The sequence below is a fragment of the Rattus rattus genome, chromosome 16 (assembly GCF_011064425.1).
Source record: "Rattus rattus isolate New Zealand chromosome 16, Rrattus_CSIRO_v1, whole genome shotgun sequence".
NCBI lineage: Eukaryota > Metazoa > Chordata > Mammalia > Rodentia > Muridae > Rattus > Rattus rattus.
In genome coordinates this window covers 15,887,808-15,915,603 of record NC_046169.1, presented here as the reverse complement: position 1 = coordinate 15,915,603, position 27,796 = coordinate 15,887,808, and the positions used below count along the sequence as shown (strand labels likewise).

Genomic DNA, 27,796 nt, shown 5'->3' with positions numbered 1-27,796 from the left:
GCTGAGTGCCCCAGTGTCCCTAGACAGGGCATCCTCGACTTCCTGACGGCCCTGCTGGTCTCACTTCCTGAACAGAATCTGGCTATGGCTCGGATCCTCCTTCTTTTGCTGTCGGCAGCATGTCTGCACACTGGTGAGTGGTGGGGACTTCATTAGCAGGGACTGAACCAGAGGAGGGGACAGAGTGGCTGGGAAAAGTGGGTGTCTTGTGTCCAGTGTCTGGTAGAGGAGCCAGTCTGGTCTTTCTTTCCTAAGAGAGCTCAGCACTCAGAGTGAGCACAACCCAACCCTTCCCTCTTTTTGCTGTCCCCCCAGCCATAGGGACAGTCCTGCCCTGTGTCCCAGCCCTCCCTTCAGATGAAGGCTCAGGATGCTCAGGGTCGTCCTTTAAATCCCTGCAGTGACTTCAGATTCTCCCTGTCCTTTCCAGAGAATTCAGCAGGATATCAAAAAACGCAGGACTATGGTGTCAACCAACCAGAACAGCTCACTGGAATCCAAGGTGGCTCCATTGAGATCCCCTTCTCATTCTACTTCCCCTGGGAGTTGGCCAAGGATCCACAGATGAGCATAGCCTGGAGATGGAAGGTATTCTTTGGGGAAGTCATCTACAACTCCACCCTGCTTTTCCTTCATGAGCATTTTAAGGGCCGGCTCATCATGAATTGGACACAGGGTCAGACATCAGGAGTCCTCAGAATCATGAACTTAAAGGAGAATGACCAGTCCACATACTTCAGCCGAGTTTTTCTGCAAACCACAGAAGGCATGAAGTTGTGGCAGTCTAGAGCTGGAACCAAACTCATCATTCATGGTGAGTCACCATGACTCAGGCTTTGACACCTGTGGCTTCCTTTTTCTGGAGATATCACATCAGGCTCCACAAGTCTGAGCTTCCTTTCATATTCCTTTCCCTTGGCTCTGCTCAAACATCTGCCACTAGCATCTTTCCTTACAGTTGGGAGAAGTCTTTGCTGCCTCCTATGTCTGTCATCTTCTACTCAGACACAATCAGAGTGGACTGTAGGCTTCAGTAACCCATAGTTCACACCCTTATTTTCCCAAAACTAACTACAGTCCTGCCCACTTTAGCCAGTGACCTCAAGGTGAATATAAATCTCCAGGATGGAGCCGACTCTCATGTTTCTGTGGCAGGGCTCTAGTTGGTACCTCTGTGCAGCTTCTTCACATAGCTCCAATGTCAGCACAGAACATATAGTAGGGGACACTGGATGTTCTGGTGTTCTCAGTTCTAACTGTAACTGCCACATGTCACCATAGTCCCTCATTTCACCTCATAGTTCCCCAGGACACACCTACCTTCTCTCCCCAGTCTCTTCAGTCATTAGAAAATGATTAAGACAGTGTTTCCATTTCCATGATGTGGCTGCTCTGTCTTCTGATCCCTCCAGCCCCTCTGATGCTGAAGGAACTGGAGTCCCCTGGATTGGGAGCCCTGAGCCCATTGTAGTGACTTGTGTTCCTGCATAGGGACCAACAGAATCTGGGTCCTGTGTGTTGCTGCATTGTTTCCTTCAACCTTTCTCTGTTGCTCCCCACAACCCCACTTTTTTAAATGTGAGTACTTCTTTATTTCCTGTTTCCTTCCTATCTTGTTTATTTTATATCAGTTTCTCAGCATGTAGCCCTGGCTTTTCCAATACTCAGTATAGAGACCCATCTGGTCTCGAACTCACACCAATCTGCCTTGCCTCTGCCTCCTGATTATGGACAGTACAGCATGTGCCACAACATCCAGAGGTGCCTGCTGACTGTCCTAATTCAAACGATGAGAGGATGTGCACAGAGCAGTTATCTGTGTAGGCCACAGCTACCATGTTGACCTGTACTAGAGTTTGATAGCTGCTGCCTGGACTTAGAGAGAAAGGATCCATTTTATGTATGTGTCTAGTTCAGTCATTCTCTAATTTCCTAAAGGTGCAAATCTTTTATAAAGTTCTTCATGTTCTGGGGACCCACATGCCTAAAAGTATATCATTGCTACTTCATAATTTTAATTATCCTATTTTTATGAATCGCAATGAAATACCTGAAATGTGTGATACCTGATATGTAATCCATGTTGGGATAATGATGCACAGATCAAGAACCCCTGGTTTAGAATTCGCAAATAGGTAAATATTGGCAAAAATTTTCTCAGTTATGTGTGTAAAGCAAAGGAATGTATTCTGCCCTGGACAGAGCTGCACACATAAAGCTAAAATTGTGTTTTTTCTTTTAAACATTTTGGCATATTCAGTGTGTATGGCAGGTGTGTGTGTGTGTGTGTGTGTGTGTGTGTGTGTGTGTGTGTGTTTGTACATATATTTATGCATGTAGTGGCTACAGGAGAGCCTAAATTCTCATCCACCTTCTTTTGCGGGGCAAGCTCTCTTACTGGCTTTAAGTTTTTCATGGAGGCTAGGTTGGCAGGCCAGTGAGCCACAGGGAAAAGTCTGTCTCCAACTCCTCAGCTCTCGGATTACATCACTTGACTCTGTTTGACATGGAGCTAGACACATAGACCAGGTTACCTGTCCACTCACAGGGCTCTGCCTGCCTCTGTCTCTTGGGCTAGGAGCAAGGGTCATGCAGCCTTCACCAGGTTCTTGATATTGATACTGGGGACCAAACTCAGGTTCTTGGGTCCAAGCAGCAAACGCACTATGAACTAACCATATCTGTAAGTTATGTACTTAAGTTATTTATTTAAGTGGAAAAAAATCGCCAAAATTTTCTAACGTAGTTATGTGTGACCCAATGAAAATTAGTGAACACACAGCCAGGAAAGTTCAGGACTGTGCATCTGAGCTTACTCTTCTGGAGCCTCAGCCTTAAGCATGTGTTCCTTTCCTTGTGTGAACTTCTAACAGCTGTTCTGCATCCCACATCCAACCGAGGAGACAAGGTGTGACACCCACCCATTACTCACTTCATCCACGGAGGATTTTCTCACTTTTCTTCTTTCCATAGCTCTCAGTACTACCATGGTGAGCCCCTCCATCATCCCCTCTGCAGTCCCCACCACTGGCCTGGAGAACACAAGGGGCCAGAGGAATCCTTCAATGCTGAACTTGGGAGCCATTGTTGGGATGGTCATGGCCAAAGTTGTGGTCATCATCCCCCTCTATGGATGGGTGATCTTCCTGTGGTGGAAGCAAAGGTAAGTGTTCCAAGACAGGCCTCACCTGAGCTTCCCCACTGGGAGTGTTCTCAGCTGTGGGAGATGGAGAAGGGCAGGGAACAGTAAAGAGAAAAGAAGGAGGGAAATTTGCCTGAACTCCTCAAGAACTGCATGGAGCCTGCTGTCCTTCCTGACCACCTGGAAATCAGAGGAGCAAATGCAGATGAACACAGTACCTGCTCCTAAGGAATTCAAGTAGGCACGCAGGAACCTCAGGGGCTGACTGTTCATCTGCTATAGAAGAAATGAGGGTAGACCAGCTTTTGCAGATAACATGTTACAGGAGGTGATATGTATAAGTGGAGACACCTCTTTGAGTTGGGCATGTGTAACTAAAATGGAAATTAATGGACACAGAAAGAGGAAGAAATGTGTATGGAGAACTTAACACTACAACAAGCAAGAGTTGGACACTAGAAATCTCACCCTCCTCAGCGAAATCATGAAACACCCATTGAAGTGTCTCAGTTGAAGTGATTTTTCCACAGTCACACGAGCACCTTCCCAGGAGCCATAGGAAGAGTTTTCAGATGCTAGGACAGCCTGATACACTAGGATCCCTGAGGCTCCCTGTGCTGGCCACCTTATGTACTGGGTGAGACCAATGACTTTGCTGCCTCACAATCCAGAGAGGACAGCTCCTAAAGGAAAATGCCCATGGTTGTCCTCCAGCAGCACGTGAGTGTTCACATTTGCAAATATTCACATGTGGTTATGCTCTGTTCAAAGTAAATTTTACAAAAAGATTAGGGAAGTACTCTAAATTCAAGCATATTTGCAGAACGGAAAATTTTATATGTTATGTTCCTGGAGAACACACACATACACCACACACAAACAGACAAACACACACACTTGAAAATACAATGTTCTTTTGCAAAATCCCATTACATTTTTGTATAAACAAATTATTTGTCTTCAAATTCATGGGTACTCTAAGAAATAAAAATGGGGACAAAGAGGGTTACAAAATAATTCCAGCCCTTGGGTCCAGAGAAGGGAATCAGGAGTTCAAGTTCATCTACAGTTACATAGCAAGCTGTAGGCCACTGAGCTCCAAATATCTTGTACACCCAACACAAGACCTACATGTGAACTGAGATCAAAGCTGATTTAAAGCCATTGGGACTACGAGATAAGGATAGAGATGCATAGATGGTGGAGTGTAATGGAAGTTTACAAATGAACATTTAAATGTGCATCCCACTGTTTCAGACAGGCTCTGCCCTCTGTTACTCTAAGTAGAAGAACTGAGAGGTGGAAGAGCAGCAGCCTGAATGACCGCAGAAGTCTGACTGGGAATAAAACCCTGAGTCTGAAACTGCAGGATGCAGCAGCCTACACTGGGAGGGACAGCTAGAAAGCAAGATTTCAGGGAGGCAAGAGGGAGACACAGTGAGTGCAGAGCAGGGGAGGCAGAGATGTGTCAAGAAAGCAGAGCAGGGAAAAGGACAGAAAGGGAGACAGGATATGGCTGAGTTCACTAGTAGTCATCTGACATGCTGTGTTGTACAGAAAGTAGGCTGACTCCTGGTCTCAGGTCCTGCTGATTCTCAGACCTGTGCCTACCTGGATGCAGCAGACATGTGTGATGCCCTGGTTCCTTCCTGTTGTCTGCACACAGAGAACAGCTGAGAGGCAGGAATGAGAACCAGCATGGCTGACCCACTGACACAGTTTCTTCTCCTACAGGCCAGCAGAGTAAAGCCTCAACCCTAGTAAGGTGAGTGCCTGTCATCTCAAGGGACAGATGAGGAGCTGCTGGGGAGTTCACTATGAGAGGCATGGAAGGGAGCGAGAGCGATGATTCAGTCAGAAACGCATGGCACAGGGGCAGGAGGACCTGAGTTTATGGATCAGGAACTCGCACCCAGGGATGTGGCAGGAATTTGCAATCCCAGCCCTGGTCAAGCAAGAGACAGGCAGAGACAGATTGGCTGAACACCAAGTATAGGACACTTGGTGAGTTCCATGCCTGTGAAAGATTGTGTCTTTAAAAACGAGGGGGATTGCTCAAGGTGATAAATCGTGGACATAACATTTTCCAAATTGATTTTACCTGAAATATTTTAAATTACACACGAAGGAAGAAAAGTAGTATATGGCAGTGAGATAGCTCAGTGGGAAATCCAGTCTGCTGCCTAGCCCAGTGACCTGGGAATGATTTCTGGGGACCCAAATGGTACACAGAGAACACTGTCATCTGTGTCTCATGGTCGGCCACCCGATCCTGGTGACAAATCATCATTTATTCCTCAACTAACAGGCTCCCCACTGCTGGGATCTCTCATCAGGTGAGTTTACATCAAAGTAGTTGTTGGTGATTACACACCCTGCATCCCACAGCCTTCCATGTCTTCTCACTGAGAGTCAGAGCTTGTGGCTGCAGGATTCTCCTGTGAACGTCATTCTTGGATAACCCCCACTTCTGCCATGGGGGCTCAGATACCCTCTCCTTGGAACCAAGGACCTCCTGTGTGTCTCTGGGCCTGAGAGCCTGACTGTGCTGTTGTCTCTCTGCTCATGGAGTTATTGACACTGTTAATAAATATCTTACTCCCACAGTCCATCTCAGTTTCTCTCCTGAGCACCCATCTCTTCCCCTTCCTGGCACTTCTTAGAGAGTGTAGACTGTGTCTAGGGTGTAGGTCACTGGGATAGGTGTAAGGGCCATGGTCTTCATTGAAACCCACAGCCTGACAATCAGAGTTCTCCTCTTCCTACTCTCTGGATGCTGACATCTCATCCAGAGTCACCCCTCCTCACATGCTTCACATCAAGTGTCAGAGCATCGCTTGCTTGGGTCCTATGTTGAGTTTTCTTTACTCACAAGCCAAACTGTATGCACTCACTTTCTCATTTCCTGCCATGTTGACATTCTGCACTCTCCATTGTCTCCTAAAATGGGAAATTTATCCCAAGACCAGTCTGTCCTAATATTTGATAGTCAGCAGGTCACCTTATAATAAAAATTTGTGGGTACAGAGGAAACCATCCACAGTGACCCAGAAGGAATGAAACCATGCTTCTCATGACAGAAGAATTTCATGGCCATGCTCGATAAAGATCTACCAATGATAGTGAACCATAAATGAAGAGGTATGGATACAGCTCCAGTTCTCCAATCACAAGCCTCAAATGAATATCATCCATGGGCCTTTTCTTGGTCTTTGGGAAGCCGTTTGGTCATGAGGAGGTCACCAAAACTGATGTGGCTAAAGTGAAGTGTCCTGGAACAGCTGTGAGATGTCTACTGTGGTTGTGACTGCATCCTAGCCCCTGAGACTGAACTCAGCAGCTCTCATGGGCATGGTGATATTGGGCATTCCTGATGTGTTTACACAGAAGCCTGCCAAGATGCTGCTCTGTCCAGTCATCTCAAGGAGTCTCATGCACCTGTAAGAAAGGGCCTTAATCCACTTGTTCAAATGGTCATGTGACTTCTCAGGTCCTTTTCCATTGCATAAGAGGGAAAATCCAGAGATAAGCCCAGAGCAAAGACTCACAGAGCCAACATTCTCATCTCTACATATGTGTTTAAGCTCAGGTTGTGTATACTTAGGCAGACTGTGTCTCTGATCTGCCAAAAGGGAACATTATGCTCCAACTAGAAAGTAGATATTGGCTTCTGCCCTGGTGACAAATGTTTGGTATTTATGTTCCCTAGACTGAACTGATCAGTAAGAAAAAGGACTAAAAGAAATTGGGGATCATAACATTCCTGTCATCCCAACAATTGACAGGTAGTGATGGAAATATTATCAATTTTAATATTGATTGTCAACCTTTGTGTTACCACCTCTCTACAACTAGGAGAATGTTTTCACAGCAGTCACATTTCAGATATTCTGAATATCAGATGTTTATATTATGATCATAACTGTAGCAAAATTACAGTCCTGAAATACCAATGAAATAATTCTATGATCGGAGTCACCTCAACATGAAGAAATGTCATAGCATTAGGAAGCTTGAGAACCACAGAATTAGAGGCTATTCTTGGTACTTCTTGAGTTTAGGCCAGCCTGGATTACATGAGACTCTGTCTTTAAATCAACAGCAAAGCTTAACAAAACTGAAATCAGTAAAGTGTGTCATGAGAAAAGACCCTCACTGGAGATGGAGAACTTGAATATGATACTTAGCTTCTCTCCAGATTTATATAAAACATAACGTGACTAACAGTACTTCAGTTTTTGTTTGTTTGTCTTTGTTTTCTTCTGTTTTGGAGGAGGGGCTTTCTCTATTATATACATCTGATTGTCCTGGAACTTGCTTTGTACACAAAGTCTGGCCTCAAAGTCAGAAAACCTCCTGCTGCTGTATCCTACTAAATCTACCGACATGGTAGGGTATCAACACTTACCGCTTTTTTGTTCATTTATTTGTTTTGGTTTTGGTTTGTTTTAAGCTAAATATAATAACCCCGAGGAGGGGGCTGTGAGTTTCTCTGTTTCTGTGAGCACAAACTTGATGACATATCTATAAATGTCTCTGTCCTTGGCTATCAGCAGATGTTGGGTGAGATTGAACTCTTTCCCCAGTCCTACTCACTGGACCTTTAGGACACAGTGTAGAGTCTCTTCCTGGGGACTCCCCTGGGCAGGTGTGCAGGCAGGAGCTCATCTGAGGCTGAGGACCAGGTCTACACCACCAGCTGCCATCCTTCCCCACCCTCTCTAGCTTCTCCACTCTGTCCCTGCACCAGTCTGGGGGGTAACTTTGTGACCACACTCTGGATCTTTGGGTTGTCACTAGGGAAGAGAGATCAATAAGTGTGTGTGTAAGGAAGTGGTGACAAGAATGGAGAAGACAGGGACAGTTTTCATCTATGAGGGTATCTGCTGGGCCCACAGAGCCTGCAGTATGTGTTATCTGAGGGAAGCCTCTGGAATTGGATCATCTACAGAGAAACAGGAAGGGTTGAGCCTGTTTTCTCCCCCTGCTGTCATGGGATAAGTTAATTAGTTATAAAGTCAGAGAGTCTGAATGCTGTGAACAAAGTCAGGAAGTAGAGTCTCGAGAATCACAGAGCCCTGTCTTATGGAGGCCTTGTTTAGTCAGGATGATGATGGGCAATATGTTGTAACAGACCATATTTTAAAGGATCCTTGCATGATATGTGTTTGAGATCTGGTGCATGTGTGTGTAAGTCAGTTTGGGCCCAGGTATTGAAGTGCAGAGGCCAACCTCAGGTATGGTAATTAGCAACACCATCCAAGTTCACCATCAACTTTGTGTTTCTGTTTTTGATTGGTTGGTGTTTTGTTTGATACATAGACTTTTGTAGGTTTGGCTGGGATTTATTGTTCATGTTGTTGGATTTTTTTTTTTGGTTTGTTTATTCTTTGACACAAGTTTTCACTCTGTTCCCTTTGCTGTCTAAAATCTGGATACATAGACCATACAGCTTCAAACTCAATGAGATCCATGTGCTTCTGTTTTCCTCCTCCCAAATCTAGACTTGTATGCCCATGACCAATGTGGGTTATAATATTTTAAATAACACTTACTCATTCATTTTGGGGTGTGTAGGGTAGGTGGGGACACATGTGCTACTCCCACAGCATCACTCCAACCCTGCAGGCTGACACTCCCCATGGTCCTGTGATATGCAAAAGCCCCGTGTGCACACCAAAACCACAGACTTCTTGGCCCAAGAAGAGATCAGGACTTGGGATTAAGGAGCCAGCAGGTGGCAGCAGTGCAGCTGAGCACAGGGCGTAGTTGGCATCCTTAGACCCCACCAGAGGCTGCTGTATTAAAATCCTGGTGTCCAGCAGCTGACTTATGGCAGTCTTGTCATGTCCAGGCCCTCCTTGGGTGGGTTAGTAACCAGATGACCTTCTACCCAGAGACCTCTGACAGGCAGGGTAAGGTAGATGAACTCTGGGGGTGAGTACTCATGACCATGAGGACATTCTTACCTCACTGAGCCAAAGATGTTCATCTGGTAGAGTGTGTTCTTATCTGTCATGACAGAAAATGTTGTTCTTTGTCCACTGAGAGACAAAGGATCAGGATCATGCACACCTGTATTCACCACTGAGGGGAGGCACAGATAGGAGGGTCTGTAGGAGTTTCAGATCATCCTTGAATACATAACAAATTTAAGGACAAGCTTGGCCAAGCCACAGCCTAAATATCTGTCAGATGAGCACCTGTCATTCCAAAAGGTTGGGGACCCTTTGGGGAAGTTATGAGAGTCGTGCAAGGGAGCAAGAGAGATGATTCAGCTAGAGAGGTGTACTTGGGTAGCAGGGCCTGAGGTTGACCTGGAGCAGCCACACTATAAATCAGGGATATGGCAGGAATTTGTAATCCCAGCTCTGCATGAGCAAGAGACAGGGAGAAGCATGGGGCTGACTGTGTAGCTAGTCTAGTCTAATTGGTGAGGTCCATACCCATGAGAGCCATGGTATAAAAAACTGTGTGGATTTCTCAAGATGATCCATCATGGTCATACCATTTTATAAGTTTATGGTAAATGAAGTATTTTAAAATGCTATATTTAATGAACAACAAAACAGTGTATGGCAGTGAGATATGAGCTCATATGAAATGGAGCCTGCTGCCTAGCACAGTGACCTGGGTGTGATTCCTGGGGACTCAAATGGTACATGGAGAAAACTGACTGTGGACAATTGTCCTCTGCCTGTCAGGATCACCCACAGGCTCCTGGTGACTCATCATCTGTTAGTCCTCAGGTAACAGACCTCCTGGTGCCAAGACCTCTCACCATGGAGGTGAGTTACTTCAAACTAGTGATTGAGGGGACTCACTCCCTGCATATCACCACCCTCCCTGCCTCCTGCATGGGAATGAGAGCACATGGATGCAGGATTGTGTGTGATACATCCTAGGAATCCATGTCAGCTCTGATGTCCTCTCCTTTGAATCCATGTCATCCTGTCTTTCTCTGGTCATGAGAGACTGACTGGTATTCTCTGTTGGTTTATGAATTTGTAATACTTTTTAATAAATGTGGGATAATAAATAAAACAATTCAAGGAGCCAGTTCAGAGCAATACTAAGATCAAACAAGAAAATCTCATTCTGAGAGCAGCAGAAGTTAGGAGTTTTCCCTCCTCCAGTCTGCACATTCAGGTCCAAGGAGCCTGTACTACCCCACCTCTGCCACCCTTTAGGAAGTAATAACAAGGTGACCGAATTACAGGTCTAATTTCCTGTTTCTCTATAGAGACCTTTCCAGCCCCTGTAATTTCTCTTCATGCAAATGAAGCTTTCTCTGACCCTCAGCACAAGCCAATCATGTACAGTCATCCTATAACCAATAATCCTTTAGGAAATTTTATATAGCCCCTGTTACCCCCAATAAATCACAGCTCTTTCACTGAAAACCTCTCAGAGAAGCCTGTTTCTCCACAGGACACAATTCAGAAGACATCCTGTGAGTGCACAACCCTGGAAAACCTTTGTTCCTGTCCTTCCAGCTCTGAGCTCAACTTTCCTGTATCCCTTAAAGTCAGAACAAATAAAAGTCTCACTCCAAGCAATCCTTCTCAGTATTTGTCTTGACCCTTTTCTCCCATATGTGACCTCTAAGAGAGTGGCAGACTCTGTCCAGGATACAAGTCAGTGGGACAGGGGCAAGGACCATGGTCCTTTTTGAGAATAACAGCCTGAGAATCAGGGTCCCCCTCTCCCTTATTCCCTGCACGCTGCCATCTCATCCAGAAACTTGACCCCCCTCCCTCCATGCTTCACATTCAGTGACAGACAAAGGCATGTTTAAGCCCCATGTTGGGCTTCCTTTCCTCAAAGGTCCAACTATACACACTAATTTTCTCATTTCCTGTCACGTTGATATTCTGGACTCTGGGTTCTCTCCTAGGACAGTTCCTTTTTTGCCATGTTCAGTCTGTCTTAACATTTGATAGTCAGCAGACCAGCTCCTAATAGAACACAGAAACTTTCCATTCTGACACATGCTTGATAGAGCTCCTTCAAGCACACTGTGTCATAGCTACAGTGTGGTACCAATGCAACTCCAGTCCACCAATCACAAGCCTCAAATGAGTATCATTCATGGGCCTTTGCTGAGGCATTTGGAAAATGATCTCCAATCCCATGAGGCTAAATGGAGATAACTAGGGTCATGAAGAGGTCATCATGGCTTCTTGTGGCTAAAATGAAGTGTCCTAGAGTATTTGTGTCATGTCTGCAGTAGTTATGACTGCACCCAAGCCTCCTGAGGTTAACTCAGCAGCACTCATGGGCATGGTGACCTTTGGAGCTGGGGTGGTATTTCCTCTGAGCATCCCTGATATGTTCACACAGCAGGATGCCATGATGGTGGTCTGTGTAGTCATCCAAAGTGATCAGTTCTCAGCTCAACACCACAGGCACCTGCACACAGAAAAGGGACCTAAATGCAGTTGCTCAAATGGTCATGTGACTTCCAAGGTTTTTTCAACTGTTCTAATGGGAAAAACCATAGACAGTCCCATAGCAATGACTCACACAGAGCCGACATTCTCAACTTCACATAGGTGCGTACCCCTGGTTGAATACACTTAGGAAGAGTGGATCTCTGATCTGCTACAAGGGACCTTTATGGTCCAAGTGGGGAGCAGACATTGGCTTCTGCTCTGGCTAGCTTTGTTCACAGTGTGTGTTTCTTGGAATGAGCTAATCATGAAGAAAAAGTACTACAGAGACTTGGGTATGATAACAAGAAGTGACTGCAGAAGGCTAGAGCAGCTTCCAGTGACAAAAGCTTCAGGCAATAATACTCTTCCTTTAGGGTGTTACAACTCAACAAAGCAGGCAGCCTCAGAGGAACTTTGGTGAAATAACTAATGCTTTTTAGTCCTCATGGATACAATCTTATAAATAAATTGGGGTGGGGTGGGGTCCAAAGGTAGATGCTTTCTACTGAAATGTTAAGGATGCCTCATTTGCATGTAGAGGGGCTTTGTGTGTTGTCCCTTTGAGACAGAATGTCCTAGTCCTCTCCATGGGGTTTCGTGGCTATATATTTCAGGACAGCAATTGGGTCAGGAGTGTATTTAAAAACAATTTTCAGTTATGAGAATTGCTGGTCTTCATAATCCTCTCAATCTTACCTCATTTTCTGTGTGGTGGCGCAGTGCACTGCCCCACAACCACCTGCCTCCGTCCTTCCAATCCCCTCTCTAGCATCTCCTTCACTCTCCACAGGCCCCAATCTGGGTGAGGTATTTTAGGGTTCCATCTGGGCTCTGGGTGTTGACACCGTGGTAGAGAAAGCAGGAAGTATGTTCGTAGGTAGTGTGACATAAAGGGAGAAGAGAGGGATACTTTTCATCCAGGACATCATCTACTGTGTCAGGGCTGACAGAGCTGCAGTATGTGTTATCTGAGGGATGTTTCTGAAATGGGAGGCCTCAGAGAGAAATAGGAAGGCTTGAGCGTTTTCTTTCTGACCACTGTCTATTATTGGATAACCAACTTGGTCATAAAATCAGAGTCTGAACGCTGTGAACTTGTCAGGAACTGGAGTCTGGTCTGAGGGAAGCCATGTTTACTGAGGATGAAGACTGGGGAAAGTTGGTAGCCTATCTGCTGATAATGGTGCTTTGAATGGTCTCTCTCTCTCTCTCTCTCTCTCTCTCTCTCTCTCTCTCTCTCTCTCTGTGTGTGTGTGTGTGTTACAGGTGCATGTGTGTGCAAGTAAGTGTATGAACAAATATGTGAAGTCTGGAGCACAACCTTAGACCTCATAATTAGGGACACAATCCAACTTAACTATGAACTTTGGGTTTTTTGGTTGGTTTCTTAGTACTTTGATATGTGCTTTTTTGTTGTTTTGATTTGGTTTCTTTTGTTTTTTGTTTTTGTTGTTTGTTTTAGGGGTAGAGTTTTTTTCATTTTTCATTTTTTGGTTTCTTGTTTAATTTTTTGAGACACATATTTACTTTGTAGTAGCTGCTACTCTGAAACTGGATATGTAGACCAGGCTAGCTTCAAAGTCAGAGAGATGCATTTGTCTCTTCCCACATCAGGGTTCCCATGGGAATTCAGCTGAGTCCAAAACATGAAACCAGAACAGAGCTCATGATCTGTGATTAAGGTGGCAGCAGTGAAGCAGGGCACAAAAGGCAGCTGGGATCCTTTAGAACCCACCAGAGACTGTTGTGTAAAAATGATGCTGTCCAGTTCATGACATGGCAATTTTGTCAGGTCCCGCCACTTCCTGGGTGAGTTAACAATTGAGTCACCATTTACACAGAGACCTCAGGCAGTAAGGGAAAGCAGATGTAATCTGGAGGTGAGAACTCTGACCAGGAGGGCATCCTCACAGACCTCACTGCTGCTATAGATATGGTGCATGTGGTAGAGTGCTTACTTTCCTGGCATGCAGAGAACCAAAGGTTTTATGTCCAATAGAGGATAAAGAGACCTGATGGTGCACACATGTAAAATCAGCTCAAGCGAGGACCAGGCAGGAGTATCATAGTCGTCCTTGCCAACATAACAAGTTCACAAACCAGCTTGGGCTACATGAGATAAAATAATTTAAAACACACACACACACACACACACACACACACACACACACACACACACACACACACACACACACATACAAGCACGAGGGCTGGGCAAAAAAGAAACAAAAAGCTCATTCTGACAAGTACCATATCTCTAGTTCATGTTCTGACTGACCTTCCATGTTGGGCCAACTCATCTCAAAGGTTCTATGCCTCAGTGTACCCAGGAGTACTCTGGAAACAGAAGTCTGTCCATGTGTGGCTGGCAGTGAGGCCAGGAGAGATTGGGTCTGGCTCAGGTCAAGGGATCTGAGGACCATGGAGACTGTGAGGATGGCAGATGTGAGAGAGGGCAGGCTGCATAGTCAGCTGCAGGGAAGCATGAACAAGGCAATCAATGCCAGGAAACCTAAGGAAATGGGAAGCCCCTGCACATGCCACTCAGGGAGAATGATTTCACTTTCTCTGATACAACCACATCTTCCTGCCTTTCAGGAAGCTGATCATGGGGGAGGAGGTAGAAAGACTCCTTTGGATATTGAGTATCTTCAGAGTCACTGTCCAGGAAGCCCAGGGAAGCTGGAGTCTTTCAGCAGGGATCAGGTCAAGGCAGTGAGAGTCCATCAGGCTGTGGTTTTGCCTGAACTCTGTGAAAGGTCCCTGAATGACAAGAAAAGTCCAAAGAGTAGAATGTGAAAGGGGAGGGAAATGCAAAAGGAGGGGCTGGTGGCCACTGTGCTCAGACCAGGCACTGAATGTGTTTTCTCATCACCACCTTCCTTGTTGTATCTGAAGTGGTTTAGAGACTGGCAACTTCATTGTGTTAGATTATTAGAGAAAGACCCAGACAACCAGCTTACTGTGAAATATAATAAACAGATTGAGGAGGGGAGGTAAGGAATGGAGAAAACACAGAAGAAAGAGAGAAATGACAAACCACACAGGAAATGGTAAAGAGTTGTTAAGGCAGAAGGTTGAAGTGGTAGAGAGGTGAGTGCTGCCTGTGGAGGACAAGGCCATCTTTCCCAGCCAATAGTGGAGGCTGGGCTCAAGGACCGACCTTCTTTTCAGTCACCAGAGGACGTACCTTCTTCAACATTGGGAAAAAAGAGGCCGGATCATTAAAAGAAGTTGCTGGCCACAGGAGGTAGAGATTTGGAGAGCCTGTCTCCAATTAGTCCTCCAATTAGGAAGCCTGGCTATTGGTCTCACTTTACTCTGATTCTCTCTGGACTCCTGAGCACCTCAGTGTTGCTGCACAAGGCGTCCTCTCCTACTTGTAGGCTTTCATAGTCTCATTACCTGGTGGGACTCTGGCCATGGTGAGTCACCGTGGCAGGCTTTGACACCTTTCCTTATCCCTTACTGCCACCTCAGGCCCCACATCTCTGAGCTCCTTTTCATATTCCTTTCCCTTGGCTCTGCCCACACCTCTGCCAACAGCATCTTCCTTCTAGTTGTGACAAGTCTTTGCTGCCTCCTATGTCTGTCATCCTCTGCTCAGACAGAACCAGACTGAACTCTAGGCTTCAGTACCCCATAGCTCACACCCTCATTGTTCCAAAACTAACTACAGCCCTGCCCACTTTCACCCGTGACCTCACGCTCGATGAACGTCTCCAGGATGCAGCTGTCTTTCTTGGTCCTGTGGCAGGGTTCTAATTGGTCTGTGTATACAGCATCTCCATGCAGCTCCAACCTCAGCTCAGAACATATATTATGGGCCACTGCGTGTTCTGGTGTTCTCAGGTCTAAGTGTAACTGCCACATGTCGCCACAGTCCCTCGTTTTCCCTCATGGCTCCCCAAGACATGTCTATTTTCTCTCCCCAGTCCTTCAGACTTTAAAAAAATGAAAATAAAAATGTCCCCATTTTTATGATGTGGCTGCTCTGTCTTCTGATCCCTCCAGCACCCCCCCCCCGATGCAGAAGGAACTTCAGTCCTCTGGACTGGGAGCCCTGAGGCCCAGCAGAGTCACTGTGTGATCCTGCACATGGCCCTACAGCAGCTGGGATCTGTGTGTTGCTGTGCTGTATCTTATACCCTTGCTCTGCGGCTCCACACTGCTATTTTCAAAGTTAAGTACTTCTTTATTTCTTTTTTCTTTCTTCCTTATGCTTTATAATTAATTAATTTATTAATTTGTTTATTTTATGTCACAGTCTTAGCATATAGTATTGGCTGTCCTAATACTGACCATAGTCCTCTCTGGACTTGAACTCACAGCAATCTGCCTTGCCTCTGCTGCCTCTATGTGGACAGTAGAGCATGTGCCACCACACCCAGAGGTGGCTCTGGACTGTACTAAAGGTAACCTATGAGAGGATGTGCACAGTGCACTTATCTGTGCAGGCTTCTGCTGCTACACTGACATGATTAAATTCAGATAGCAGCTGCCTGGATTCGGGGCAGAGAGAGAAAGCAGGTGTTTCATGTATGTATCTAGCTCACTGGTTCTCCACCTTCCTAATGCCACAAATCTTTTATAGAGTTTTGCATGTTATGCTGACCCATCACACGCATAAAAGTATGCCATTGTTACTTCATAGCTTTAATTATCCTACTATTATGGATCACAATGTAAATATCTGATATGCGTGATTCCTGATATGCAATCCATGCAGGGGGCAGTGATGCCAAGGTTGAGAACCTCTGTTCTAGAATTCCCAAAAAGGTAAATGTTGGGGAAATTACCCTTAGTGATGTTTGTAAAGCAAGGGAATATATTCTGCCCTGGACTGAGCCATACATATGTAGCTAAATTGTATATTTTCTTTTACACAATTTGGTGCATTCCATATGTGTGAATATTTGGTTCTGTTAACTCAGGTGTGTGTGTGTGTGTGTGTGTGTGTGTGTGTGTGTGTGTGTGTGTGTAAGTTTTTGTATCTGTCTCTGTATGTGCATCTGGGTTAAGTCTATGTCTGTCTTTGTGTCTCTGTGTGTATGTATCTGTGTGTATCTCTGTGTATGTCTGTGTATAAGTCTCTGTGTAGTTGTGTTTGTATGTCTGGGTGTCTGTCTCTGGGTACATGTGTGTGTTTTTGTGTATATATGTGTGTGTGTGTTTGTTTGTATATATATGCATGTTTGTGTGTTTGTAAGTATATGTATGTGTGTTTGTATGTGTGTGTGTGTGTGTGCACATATGTTCATTTACATGAGACAGGTGGAGGAAATTCTAAAGTGTCACCCACATTATTTTTGGGACAGACTGCTTATTGGCTTGAAGTTTCCCATGGAGACTAGGTTGGAAGGCTAGAGATGCAGGGAGAAGCCTGTCTCCACCTCCTCAGTACTAGGATAACAGTTGGAAACCATCCAGATTGACCCATGCTTGATAAAGATCTACCAACCACATTGAGCCATAGCGGCAGTGTTGCACAGCTGTAACTCCAGTCCATCAATCACAAGTTTCACCTGAGTGTCATTCATGGGCCTTTGCTGAGGCATTTGGGAAAATGATCCCAATCCAATGAGACTAGTTCAAGATAATTGGGTTCATGGAGAGGTCACCAAAACTCCCTGTGACTAAAGTGAGGTGTCCTGGAGAAGCTCTGAGGTGTCTGCAATGGTTGTGACTGCATTCAATCCTTCTGAGTTTGAACTCAGCAGCTCTCATGAACACGGTTATCTTAGGAGCTGGGGTGGTGTTTCCTCTGAGCATCCCTGATGTGTTCCCACAGCAGGATGCCATGATGGTGATCTGTGTAGTTATCCAAATTGGTCCATTCTCAGCCTAACACCACAGGCAGCTGCACAGAAAGGGGGCCTTAATGAAGTTGCTCAAATGGTCATGTGACTTCCCAGGTCCTTTTCCATTGTTCAAATGGGAAAAACCATAGACAGGCCCACAGCAATAATTCACACAGAGCCAACATAGTCAACATCACATAGGTGCTTACCGCTGATTGAATGCACTTAGGGAGACTGGATCTGTGATCTGCTACAAGGGAACTTTATGGTCCAAGTGGGGAGCAGATGTTGGCTTCTGCCATGACTACACTTGTTTACAATGGATGTTTCTGGCCTGAGAGAAACAGTAGGAAAAAGTACTAGAGGAACTTGGGCATGAGAACAGGATGTGGCTGCAGTAGGCTGGAGCAGATTTAAGTGACAAAATCTTCCAGAGAGAATGTTCTTCCCTTAGGGTCTTACAGCTCAGTAAAACAGGAAGCCTCAGAGGGACTTTGGTGAAATTACTTGTGCTCTTTATTCCTTATGGATACAATCTTATAAATATATTGGGGTGGGGTGGGGTCTAAAGGCAGTTGCTTTCTATTGGCTTGGTCTGAGATGTTAGGGATGCCTCCTTTGTGGAGGGACCTTGGACCTTCCTAACTGATTGTCACAGTCCTGTCCATGGGGTTTCATGGTCACAAGTTTCAGAACAGGAATCTGGTCAGGAGTTGATTTAAACACACACCATTTTCACATATGAGAATTGCTGGGGTTTCTTAATCCTTTCATCCTTACGAGGTTTTCTCTGTGGCGGCACAGTCCACTGACCCCAATTATCTCCAGCTGGTCTCTGTGGGTGATCCTGAGAGGGAGAGGAAAATTGTCCACAGTCAGTTTTCTCTGTGTACCATTTGAGTCACCAGGAATCACACCCAGGTCACTGTGCTAGGCTGCAGGCTCCTTTTCCACTGAGATTTCTCACTGTTATACACTGTTCATTAATATATCATTTTAAAATACTTCATTTAACATAAATTTATAAAAGGTTATGACCATAATTGATCATCTTGAGAAATCCACATAGTTTTTTATACCATGGCTCTCATGGGTTTGGACTTCACCAATTAGGCTAGACTAGCTACATGGTCAGCCCCATGACTCCTCCTGTCTCTTGGTCATGCAGGCTGGGATAACAAACTCCTGTCATATCCCTGACTTATAGTATGGCTGCTCTAGGTCAACATCAGGCCCTGTTACCCATGTACATCTCTCTAGCTGAATCATCTCTCTGGCTCCCTTGCATGCCTCTCATAATAAACTTCCCCAAAGGATCCTCAACGTGCCTTTTGGGATGACAGGTGCTCATCTGACAGGTATTTAGGCTGTGGTTTCGCCAAGTTTGTTTTTACATTTGTTATATAATCAAGGATGATCTGGAACTCCTACAAATCCTCCCAAATGGGCCTCCCATCAGTGGTGAGTACAGGTGTGTACCATTCTCCTTTGTCGAATGTGGACAAAGAACCTCATTTTCTGTCCATGACAGGCAAGAAAGCACTCTACCAGATGAACATTTTTGGGTCAGTGAGGTCTGTAAGAATGTCCTCCTGGCCATGAGCACTCACCTCCAGATTCATCTGCCTTACCTTGACTGAGGTCTGTGTGTAGAAGGTCACCTGATAACTAACCCACCCAAGAAGGGGGCTGGACCTGACAGGACTGCCATAAGTCAGCTGCTGGACGCCAGGATTTTAATACAGCAGCCTCTGGTGGGGTCTAAGGATCCCAACTACACCCTGTGCTCAGCTGCACTGCTGCCACCTGCTGGCTCCTTCATCCCAAGTCATGATCTCTTCTTGGGACAGGAAGCCTGTGGTTTTGGTGTGCACACGGGGCCTTTGCATATCACAGGACCATGGGGAGTGTCAGACTGCAGGGTTGGAATATGTGTGATGGTCAGGCACATGGGTCCCTACCCACACCACACACCCCAGAATGAATAAGTGTTATTTAAAATATCATAACCCACGATAGACATACACATACATGCTTCAAGTCTGACTTTGGGAGGACGAAGGCAGAGGCACATGGATCTCATTGAGTTTGAAGCTTGCCTGGTCTATATATCCAGTTTTTAGGCAGCAGAATCTGCATAGTGAAAATTTGTATCAAAGAAACAAACAAAAAAGCCCCAACAACATAAACCAAGGAATCCCAGCCAAACCTAAAAAAGCCTATGTATCAAACTGAATACCAACCAATCAAAAACAGAAACACAAAGTTGATGGTGAACTTGGATGGTGTTGCTAATTACCATACCTGAGGTTGTCCTCTGCACTTCTGTACATGAGCCCAAACTGACTTGCACACACATGCACTGGATCTCAGAAACAAATCATGTAAGGATCCTTTCATAGCTGATCTGCCAGTATTTATCCTGACTAAACAAGGCCTCCCTACGCCCAGGCTCTGTTATTCTTCAGAATCCAGTTCTTTTCATTGTCTACAGCATTCAGACTCTCCGACTTTATAACCAATTAACTTATCCCATGACAGCAGAGGGAGAAAACAGGCTCAAACCTTCCTGTTTGTCTGTGGATGATTCAATTCCAGAACCATCCTTCAGAAAACGCCTACTCAAGGCTCTGTGGGCCCAGTAGATACCCTCATAGATGAAAACTGTCCCTGTCTTCTCCAGTCTTGTCACCACTTCCTTACACACACTGTCATTGATCTCTCTTGCCTAGTGACAACACATAGATCCAGAGTCAAAGTAACATCCCCGACTGGTGCCTGAAGAGAGTGGAGAAGCTAGAGAGGATGGCAGAAGGATGGCAGCTGGTGGTATAGACAGGATGCACAGGCTGCAGCTTAAGCTTTACAATAGCACAGCTGCCTGCTGCCATCTGACCTTGTGTTTCTTCCCTAGGATGACGTCATCATCTTCATCTGCCTCACCTGCTCCTCAGCCTCAGATGAGCTCCTGCCTGAACCCCTGCCCAGGGTGTTCCCTGAGAAGAGGCTCTATACTGTGCCCTAAAGGCCAGGTGAGTGGGACTGGGGAGAAGCTCAGACCCCTCCAACATCTGCTGATAGCCAAGGACAGAGACATTTATAAATGTGTCATCATATTTGTGGTCACAGAAACAGAGAAACTCCTACCCTCTCTCAGACTTATTATATTTAGGTTAAAACAAACCAAAACCAAAAGAAATAAATGAACAAAAGCCAGAAAAGTGTTAATCCCCTGGCACAGAGGTTCATTTTATAGGATGCAGCAGGAGGAAATTTTCTGACTTTGAGGCTAGCCTTTGTGTGCAAAGCAAGTTCCAGGAGAACAGACCTAAATAAGAGAGAAACCCCCTCCTCAAAAACAGAACAAAACAAAAATAAACATGCAAAAACTAAAGTATGGTTAGTCACAATTTCTCTTATGCAAATCTGGAGAGAATACTGGTATCATATTCAAATTCTCCACCTCTAACCAAAAGGGAACTAACTGAGGACATTTCTCCATGACCCTCTTTATTGTTTTCGGTTTTGTTAGGCTTTGCTGTTGATTTAAAGACAGAGTCTCATGTAACCCAGGCTGGCCTAACCTCAAGAGGTACCAAGAGTAGCCTCCAATTCAGTGGTTCTCAAGCTTTGTAATGCTGTGATATTTCGTCATGTTGGGGTGACTCCAACCATAAAATTATTTCATTGGTATTTCATGACTGTGATTTTGCTACAGTTATGATCATAATATAAACATCTGATATTCAGGATATCTGAAATGTGACTCCTGTGAAAAGGTCCTTCTAACTTCAAAGAGGTAGTAACCCACAGGTTGAGAACCAGTATTCCAATTGACAATCTTCCCATCACTACCTGTCAATAGTAGGGATGACAGGCATGTTTTGATCCCCAATTTCTTTTAGTACTTTTTTTTTTACCGATCATACCAGTCTAGGGAATACACATACCAAACACTTGTCACCAGGGCAGAAACCAATGTCTACTTGCTAGTTGGCCCATAATGTTCCCTTTGGCACATCAGAGATACAGTTTGCCTAAAGGTATACAACTGGAGCTTAAGCACCTATGTTGTTGAGAATGTTGTCTTTTATGTCTTTGCTCTGGGCTTGTCTCTTGTTTTTCCCTCTTGAGCAATGAAAAAGGACCTGAGAAGTCACATTTGAGCAAGTGGATTAAGGCCCCTTCTCTGAGTACAGATGCCTGAGGCATGGACCTGACAAATGGACTCCTTGAGATGACTGGGCAGACTTCCATCATGGCATCCTGCTGTGAGAACCCTTCAGGAATGCTCAGAGAAAATATCATCCCTGCTCCCAAGGTCCCTGCACTCATGAGAGCTGCTGTGTTCAGTCTCAGGGGGTTAGGATGCAGTCACAACAACAGTAGATACCTCATAGCTTCTCTAGGACGCTTCACTTTAGCCACATGAGTCTTGGTGACCTCTTCGCGACCCCAAGTAGCTCTAGCTTGCCTCATGGGATTGGGAACAGTTTCCCCAATTACTCAGAAAAGGCCCATGTATGGTACTCATTGAGCCTTGTGATTGGTGAACTGGAGCTGTATTTGTGCCACTTCAATTATGGCTCACTGTCGTTGGTAGATCTGTATAGAGTTTGTCCGTGAACTTCTTCTGTCATGAGAAGCCTGGTTTCATTCCTCCTGGGTCACTCTGGATGGTTTTCTGTGTCCCCACAGGGTTTTATTAGAAGTCGATGTGCTGACTATCAAATGTTAGGACAGATTGGACTTGCGACAAATGTCCTATTCTAGGAGAGAACCCAGAGTCCAGAATGTCGACATGGTAGGAAATGAGAATGGGAGTGCATGCAGTTGGGCTTGTGAGGAAAGGAAGCCTTGGTCTGACACTTGATGTGAAGCATGTGGGGTGGGGGTTGGGCTCTGGATGAGATGTCAGCCTCCTGAGAGTAAGGAAGAGGTGAACCTTGATTATCAGGCTGTTGGTTTTAATGAAGACTATTGTCCTTATATCTATCCCAGTGACCCACATCCTAGACACAGTGTGCAACTCTCTAAGTTGTGTTATGAGGGGGCTCAGGAGAGACACAGAGATGGATTGCGGGAAGTAAGGTATTTAATAAAAGTTTCAGAAACTCCATGAGCAGAGAAAAAAGAGCACAGTCAGGCTCTCAGGCCCAGAGACATACAGGATGATGTTGGTTCCAAGCAGAGGGTTTCAGAGACCATGTGGCAGAAGTGGGGGTTATCCAAGAATGGTGATCTTTCACAGCAGAATTCTGTAGCCATGAGCTTTGATTCCCAGAGAGAATCACATGGGAGGTTGTGGGATGCAGGGTGTGTGATCACCAATAACTATTTTGATATAAACTCATCTCCCTGGTGAGAGATCCTAACACTGGGGGGTCTCTTATTTGAGGAAGAAGGGATGATGTCTCATCTGGAGCCTGTGGATGACCACGAGAGGCAGATGACTATTGTCCTGAGTCAGTTTTCTTTGTAATCCATTTGGATCCCCAGAAATTATTCCCAGGTCATTGGGCTAGGGAGCAGGCTCCATTTCCCACTGAGCTCTCTAACTGGAACACACTGTTTTTGTTCATTAATATGTAATTTAAAATGTTTCACATGAAATTATTTTAGAAAATGTTATGACCATGATTTGTCACCTTGAGAAATCTCCCTAGTTTTTAAAGACATGATCTTTCACAGGCCTGAAACTCACCAATTGTTCTAGACTAGGTGTTTGGCCATCCCATGACTCTCCCTGTCTCTTGCTTGACCAGGGCAGGACTTGCAAATTCTAGCCTCATCCCTGGCTTATAATGTGCGAGCGCTGGATACATCAAACTCAGTCCCTCCTCCCCATGTCCCTGCGTTTCTGACCGAATCATCCCTCTGGCTCCCTTCCATGCTTCTCATAATAAACTTCCCAACAGCCCCTCATCCTCCCTTGAGATGACAGTCACTCACCTGGCTGGGCTTTAGGCGTTACTCTGCTGGCCTGTAGGAGAAGAAACTGTGTCAGCGTGTCAACCATGCTGGTTCTGTCCTGCATTCCAGCTGTTCTCTGAGTTCAGACATTAGGGGACCTGGGCAGCAAACAGCTCTGCTGCAGCCAGGCAGAGACAGGTCTGAGAATCACCAGACCTGAGGCCAGTAGTCAGCAGACCTTTACAACACTGCAAATCAGAGCCTCTTGACACATCTCTGCTTTCTTCACTCTGTAGATATCATATTTCCCTTTTGCCTTTCTGGAATCTGTTCTTCCCTTGAGTGTAGGCTCCTGCACCCTGCAGACTCAGTCTCATGGTTTGAATCCTGGTGAGTCTTCTGCTGCCTCCCTGGCTGCTGCTTTTCCACCTCTCACTTCTTCTACTTACAGTAATCGAAGGCAGAGCCTGTCTGAAACTGTCGGATGCACATTTAAATGTTCATTTTTAAACTTCCATTACACTCCAACATCTATGCATCTCCATCCTTATCCTGCAGTCCCACATCTTTAAATCAGCTCTGACCTCAGTCCACACATAGGTACTGTGCTGTGTGTGCAAGGTCTTTGGAGCCCAGTCGCCTACAGTTTGCTATGTAACTGTAGATATCCTTGGACCCATGATTCTCCTGTCTGCATTTTCTGAGGACTGAGATTATTGTGTCCCTCTTTGTGCCCCCATTTTTATTTCTTAGACTACCTACAAATTTTTGAAAACAAATCATTTATTTTTACAAAAATGCTATTGGATTTTGAAAAAGAACTTCATTGTATTTTCGTGTGTGTGTGTGTGTGTGTGTGTGCGTGTGTGTGTGTGCGTGTGTGTGTGTGTGTGTTGTATATGTATGTATATGTTTTGCAGGGACTTAATGTATAAAATTTTCCAATCTGCAAATATTCTTACATGTCTAGTACTTCCCTAATGTTTCTCTTTATATTTACATTATACAGAGCATAACCACATTTGAATATTTGCAAATGTGAACACTCATGTGCTGCTGGAGGACCACCTTGGGCATTGTCCTTTAGGAGCTGTCCTCTCTAGATTGTGAGGCAGGTCAGCCATTGGTCTCACCCAGTAGGTAAGGTTGGCAGCACAGGGAGCCACAGGGATCCTATTGTCTCCACCTGCCCAAGCATCTGGCAACTCTTTTTATGGTTCCTGGGATGATACTCATGTCCCTGTTTGTGGAGAAATCACTTCAACTGAGACACTTCAATGGGTGTTTCACACTTTTTCAGGGGGGTTAGATTTCTAGTGCTCAACTCTTTTACTTCTAGTGTTAGGTTCTCCATACACATTTCTTTCTGTTTGTGGCTTTATTACCCACCACACTCTTACTTTCCATTTTAGTCACTCACGCCCAACTGAAGAAGTGTCTCTTTTTATTGCTATCACTTCCTGTAACATGTTGTCTGCTTGTGCTGGTCTACTCTCAGGTATTCTTCATCAGCTATAGCTCTTTCCAGTTAAGCAGTGAGCCCATGAGTCTCCTGCATGCCTCTTTGAATTCATTAGGAGCAGGCTCTGTGTTCATCTGCATTTGCTACTCTAATTTCCAGGTGGTCTGGAAGGACAGCAGGATCCAGGGATGCAGTCCTTGTGAAATTCAGGAACATTCTTCCTCCTTCTGTTCTCTTTACCGTTCCCTGCCCTTCTCCATCTCCCACAGCTGAGAACACTCCCAGTGGAGAAGCTCAGGTGAGGCCTGTCCTGGACCACTTACCTTTGCTTCCACCACAGAAAGATCATCCATCTGTAGAGGGGGATGATGACCACAACTTTGGCCATGACCATCCCAATGATGGCTCCCAGGTTCAGCAGTGAAGAATTCCTCTGGCCCCTTGTGTCCTCCAGGCCAGCTGTGGGGTCTGCAGAGGTGATGATGGAGGGGGTCCTCATGGTAGTACTGAGAGCTGTGGAGAGATGAGAAGTGAGCAGATCACCCCTGGATGGGGGAGGGATGGGTGAGTGTCACATCTTGTCTTCTGTTGCATGTGGGATGGGGAAGAGCTAGAATTTCTCACAGGGAAGGGAACGCATGCTTAAGGCTGAGACTCAAGGAGAGTAAGCACAAATGCACAGTCCACAACTATCCTGGCTGTGTCCACATATTTCCATTGGGTCACAGATAACTAAGTTAGAGAAATACAATGATTTTTTAACACTTAAATATATGTAACATACGGATACACTTATTTCATAGAGTGCTTGTTTCTTGGGCCCCAGAACCTGAGTTTAGTCCCTAAAATACATTTCAAGCACCCAGTGAAGTGTGCCTGACCCTTGATCCTAGCCCAAGGGACAGTGGCATGCAGAGGTCTGAGAGTGGAAAATTAGCCTGATCTGTGTGTCTAGTTCCACATCAAACACAGCCAAATGAACTGTAATCCTAGTACTGAGGAGGTGCAGAGAGAATTGTCTCTGTGACTCATGACTGAAGAGACTAGGGAGAGAAGAAAGATGTGTTCTGGGGAACTATGAGGTGAAATAAGGGACTATGGTGACATGTGGCAGTTAAAGTTAGACCAGAGGACACCATAACATCCATGGCCCCTACTATAAGTTATGAGTTGACATTGGAGCTGTGTGGAGATGTTGCATACAGGGACCAACTGGAGCCCTGCCACGGACAAGAGAGTCAGCTACAACCTGGAGAAGCTCATCCACCTTGCGGTCATGGGTCAAAGTGGGCAGGACTGTAGTTAGATTTGGAACAGTAAGGTTGTGAGCAATGGTGTGCTGAACCTTAGAATCAGGTCTGGTTCTGTCTGAGCAGAGGCTGACAGATATAGGAGGCTGCAAAGTCTTGTCACAACTACAAAGAAAAGATTTTTTGCAGATATTTGAACAGATCCAAGGGAACGTAATATGCAAGAAAAATCAGAGTTGTGAAGCCTGAGGTGACAGTAGGGAACAAGGAAGCCATGTGCCATGGTTGCTCACCATGTGTAACAATGAGTTTTGTCCCAGGAATAGACGGCCAACACTTCATGCCTTCTGTTGTTTGCAGACAAACTTGGCTGAAGTATGTGGCCTGGTCATTCTCCTTCAAGTTCAGGATTCTGAGGACTCCGGATGTCTGACCCTGTGTCCAGTTTAGGATGAGCCGGCCCTTAAAATGCTCATGAATGAAAGGCCGGGTGGAGTTGTAGATGAATTCCCCATGGAAGTGCTTCCATATCCAGGCTATGCTCATCTGTGGATTCTTGGCCAACTTCCAGGGGAAATAGAAGGAGAAGGGGATCTCAATGGAGCCACCCTGGACTCCAGAGAGGACAGCTGGTTGGTTGACACCAAAGTCATTTTCTCTTGTGTATCCTGCTGAGTTCCCTGAGAAGGACAGGGAGAATCTGAAGCCACTGAAGGGATTTAAAGGACAACCCTGAGCATCCATCTGAAGGGAGGGGTGGGACACAGGGCAGGACTGTCCCTATGGCTGGGGGGACAGCAAAAAGAGGGAAGGGTTGGGTTGGGCTTACTCTGAGTGTTGAACTCTTAGGTCAGAGAGACCTGGCTGGCTCCTCTACCAGACACTGGACACAAGACACCCAATTTTCTCCGCCATGCTCTTCCCACCTCTGGTTCAGTCCCTGCTAGAGAGGTCCCCACCACTCACCAGTGTGCAGACATGCTGCCGACAGCAAAAGAAGGAGAAGCCGAGCCATGGCCAGATTGTGTCCAGGAAGTGAGGGCAGCAGGGCTGTCAGGAAGGCGTGGATGCCCTGTCTAGGGACACTGGGGCACTCAGCAGTCCAGAGAGAATCAGAGTAAAGCAACACCCATGCTCAGACCTTGTCAAGTGGAGGACTGAGTTGGGAAGGACCTCTCCATCTCCACTTCCTTGTGGCCAGCAACTTCCTTTATTGATATGGCTTCTTTTTTCCCATGTTGCAGAAGATCCGCTCTTATGGTTACTGACAACATAACAGGGCTCTTGGGCCCCCATTTTTGGCTGTGAGACACACCCTAGTGCTTGGCAGGGCTGGTTCTCCCCTCTTCCACCTTGACCGTGTGCCTTATCTACTCTATTCTACTTTGTAAGTGGCTTGTTGTCACTCTGCCTCTTCCCTCTGTATTTCCTCTATTCCTTTCCTCTCCCTCCTCAATCTCTTTTGTCTCCCACCATGCTGGTTACTGTGTCTCTCTAATAATCTCACATAATGAAGTTGTCCGTCTCTAAACACTTCATACAGAATGAGGAAGGTGGTTATGAAACACATTCAGTCCCAAGCCTTGGCCCAGTGACCCTTTACTCTATTCCTACTTCCCCCTTCCTGTACTTCATATATACTTTAGTATTTTTGTGTCTTTTAGGTGCCCAGGCAGAACCAAGGCCTGGAGGACTCTCTTTTGACTTGGTCTGCTCCCTGTGGCACAGTTTCTAACTTCCCTCCACAAGCGGGCAGTCACTATAAATCTAGTTTTTAATTGAGCCTTTCTACC

At 45.6% G+C, this 27,796-nt stretch overlaps 3 protein-coding genes across 3 annotated transcripts in view; 1 reads left to right on the top strand and 2 right to left on the bottom strand.

Moving 5' to 3' along the window:
* The window catches only part of LOC116885902 (NXPE family member 3-like), a 460,690-nt gene that overhangs the window by 194,346 nt on the left and 238,548 nt on the right, over positions 1-27,796 (bottom strand). The window lies entirely within an intron of this gene.
* On the top strand, positions 55-3,250 carry LOC116885733 (paired immunoglobulin-like type 2 receptor beta-2). The gene is made up of 3 exons (XM_032887043.1): positions 55-133; positions 431-814; positions 2,974-3,250. Exons 1-3 carry the CDS (start codon positions 85-87, stop codon positions 3,165-3,167), a joined length of 627 nt encoding a protein of 208 aa, XP_032742934.1. The 5' UTR covers positions 55-84; the 3' UTR covers positions 3,168-3,250.
* Positions 25,073-27,048, bottom strand: LOC116885734 (paired immunoglobulin-like type 2 receptor beta). Its single transcript, XM_032887044.1, has 3 exons — positions 26,970-27,048; positions 26,297-26,683; positions 25,073-25,266 (listed from the first exon to the last, which is right to left on the bottom strand). Exons 1-3 carry the CDS (start codon positions 27,016-27,018, stop codon positions 25,073-25,075), a joined length of 630 nt encoding a protein of 209 aa, XP_032742935.1. The 5' UTR covers positions 27,019-27,048.

What these genes read in the sequence shown, in the direction of transcription:
- LOC116885733 (XM_032887043.1), top strand. Translation starts at nt 85, where the DNA reads ATGGCTCGGATCCTCCTTCTTTTGCTGTCGGCAGCATGTCTGCACACT. An exon ending in GGCAGCATGTCTGCACACTG is followed by an intron (nt 134 to 430) that starts GTGAGTGGTGGG and finishes TGTCCTTTCCAG; the next exon opens with AGAATTCAGCAGGATATCAA. An exon ending in AACCAAACTCATCATTCATG is followed by an intron (nt 815 to 2,973) that starts GTGAGTCACCAT and finishes TTCTTTCCATAG; the next exon opens with CTCTCAGTACTACCATGGTG.
- LOC116885734 (XM_032887044.1), bottom strand. Translation starts at nt 27,018, where the DNA reads ATGGCTCGGCTTCTCCTTCTTTTGCTGTCGGCAGCATGTCTGCACACT. An exon ending in GGCAGCATGTCTGCACACTG is followed by an intron (nt 26,684 to 26,969) that starts GTGAGTGGTGGG and finishes TGTCCTTCTCAG; the next exon opens with GGAACTCAGCAGGATACACA. An exon ending in AAAACTCATTGTTACACATG is followed by an intron (nt 25,267 to 26,296) that starts GTGAGCAACCAT and finishes ATCTCTCCACAG; the next exon opens with CTCTCAGTACTACCATGAGG.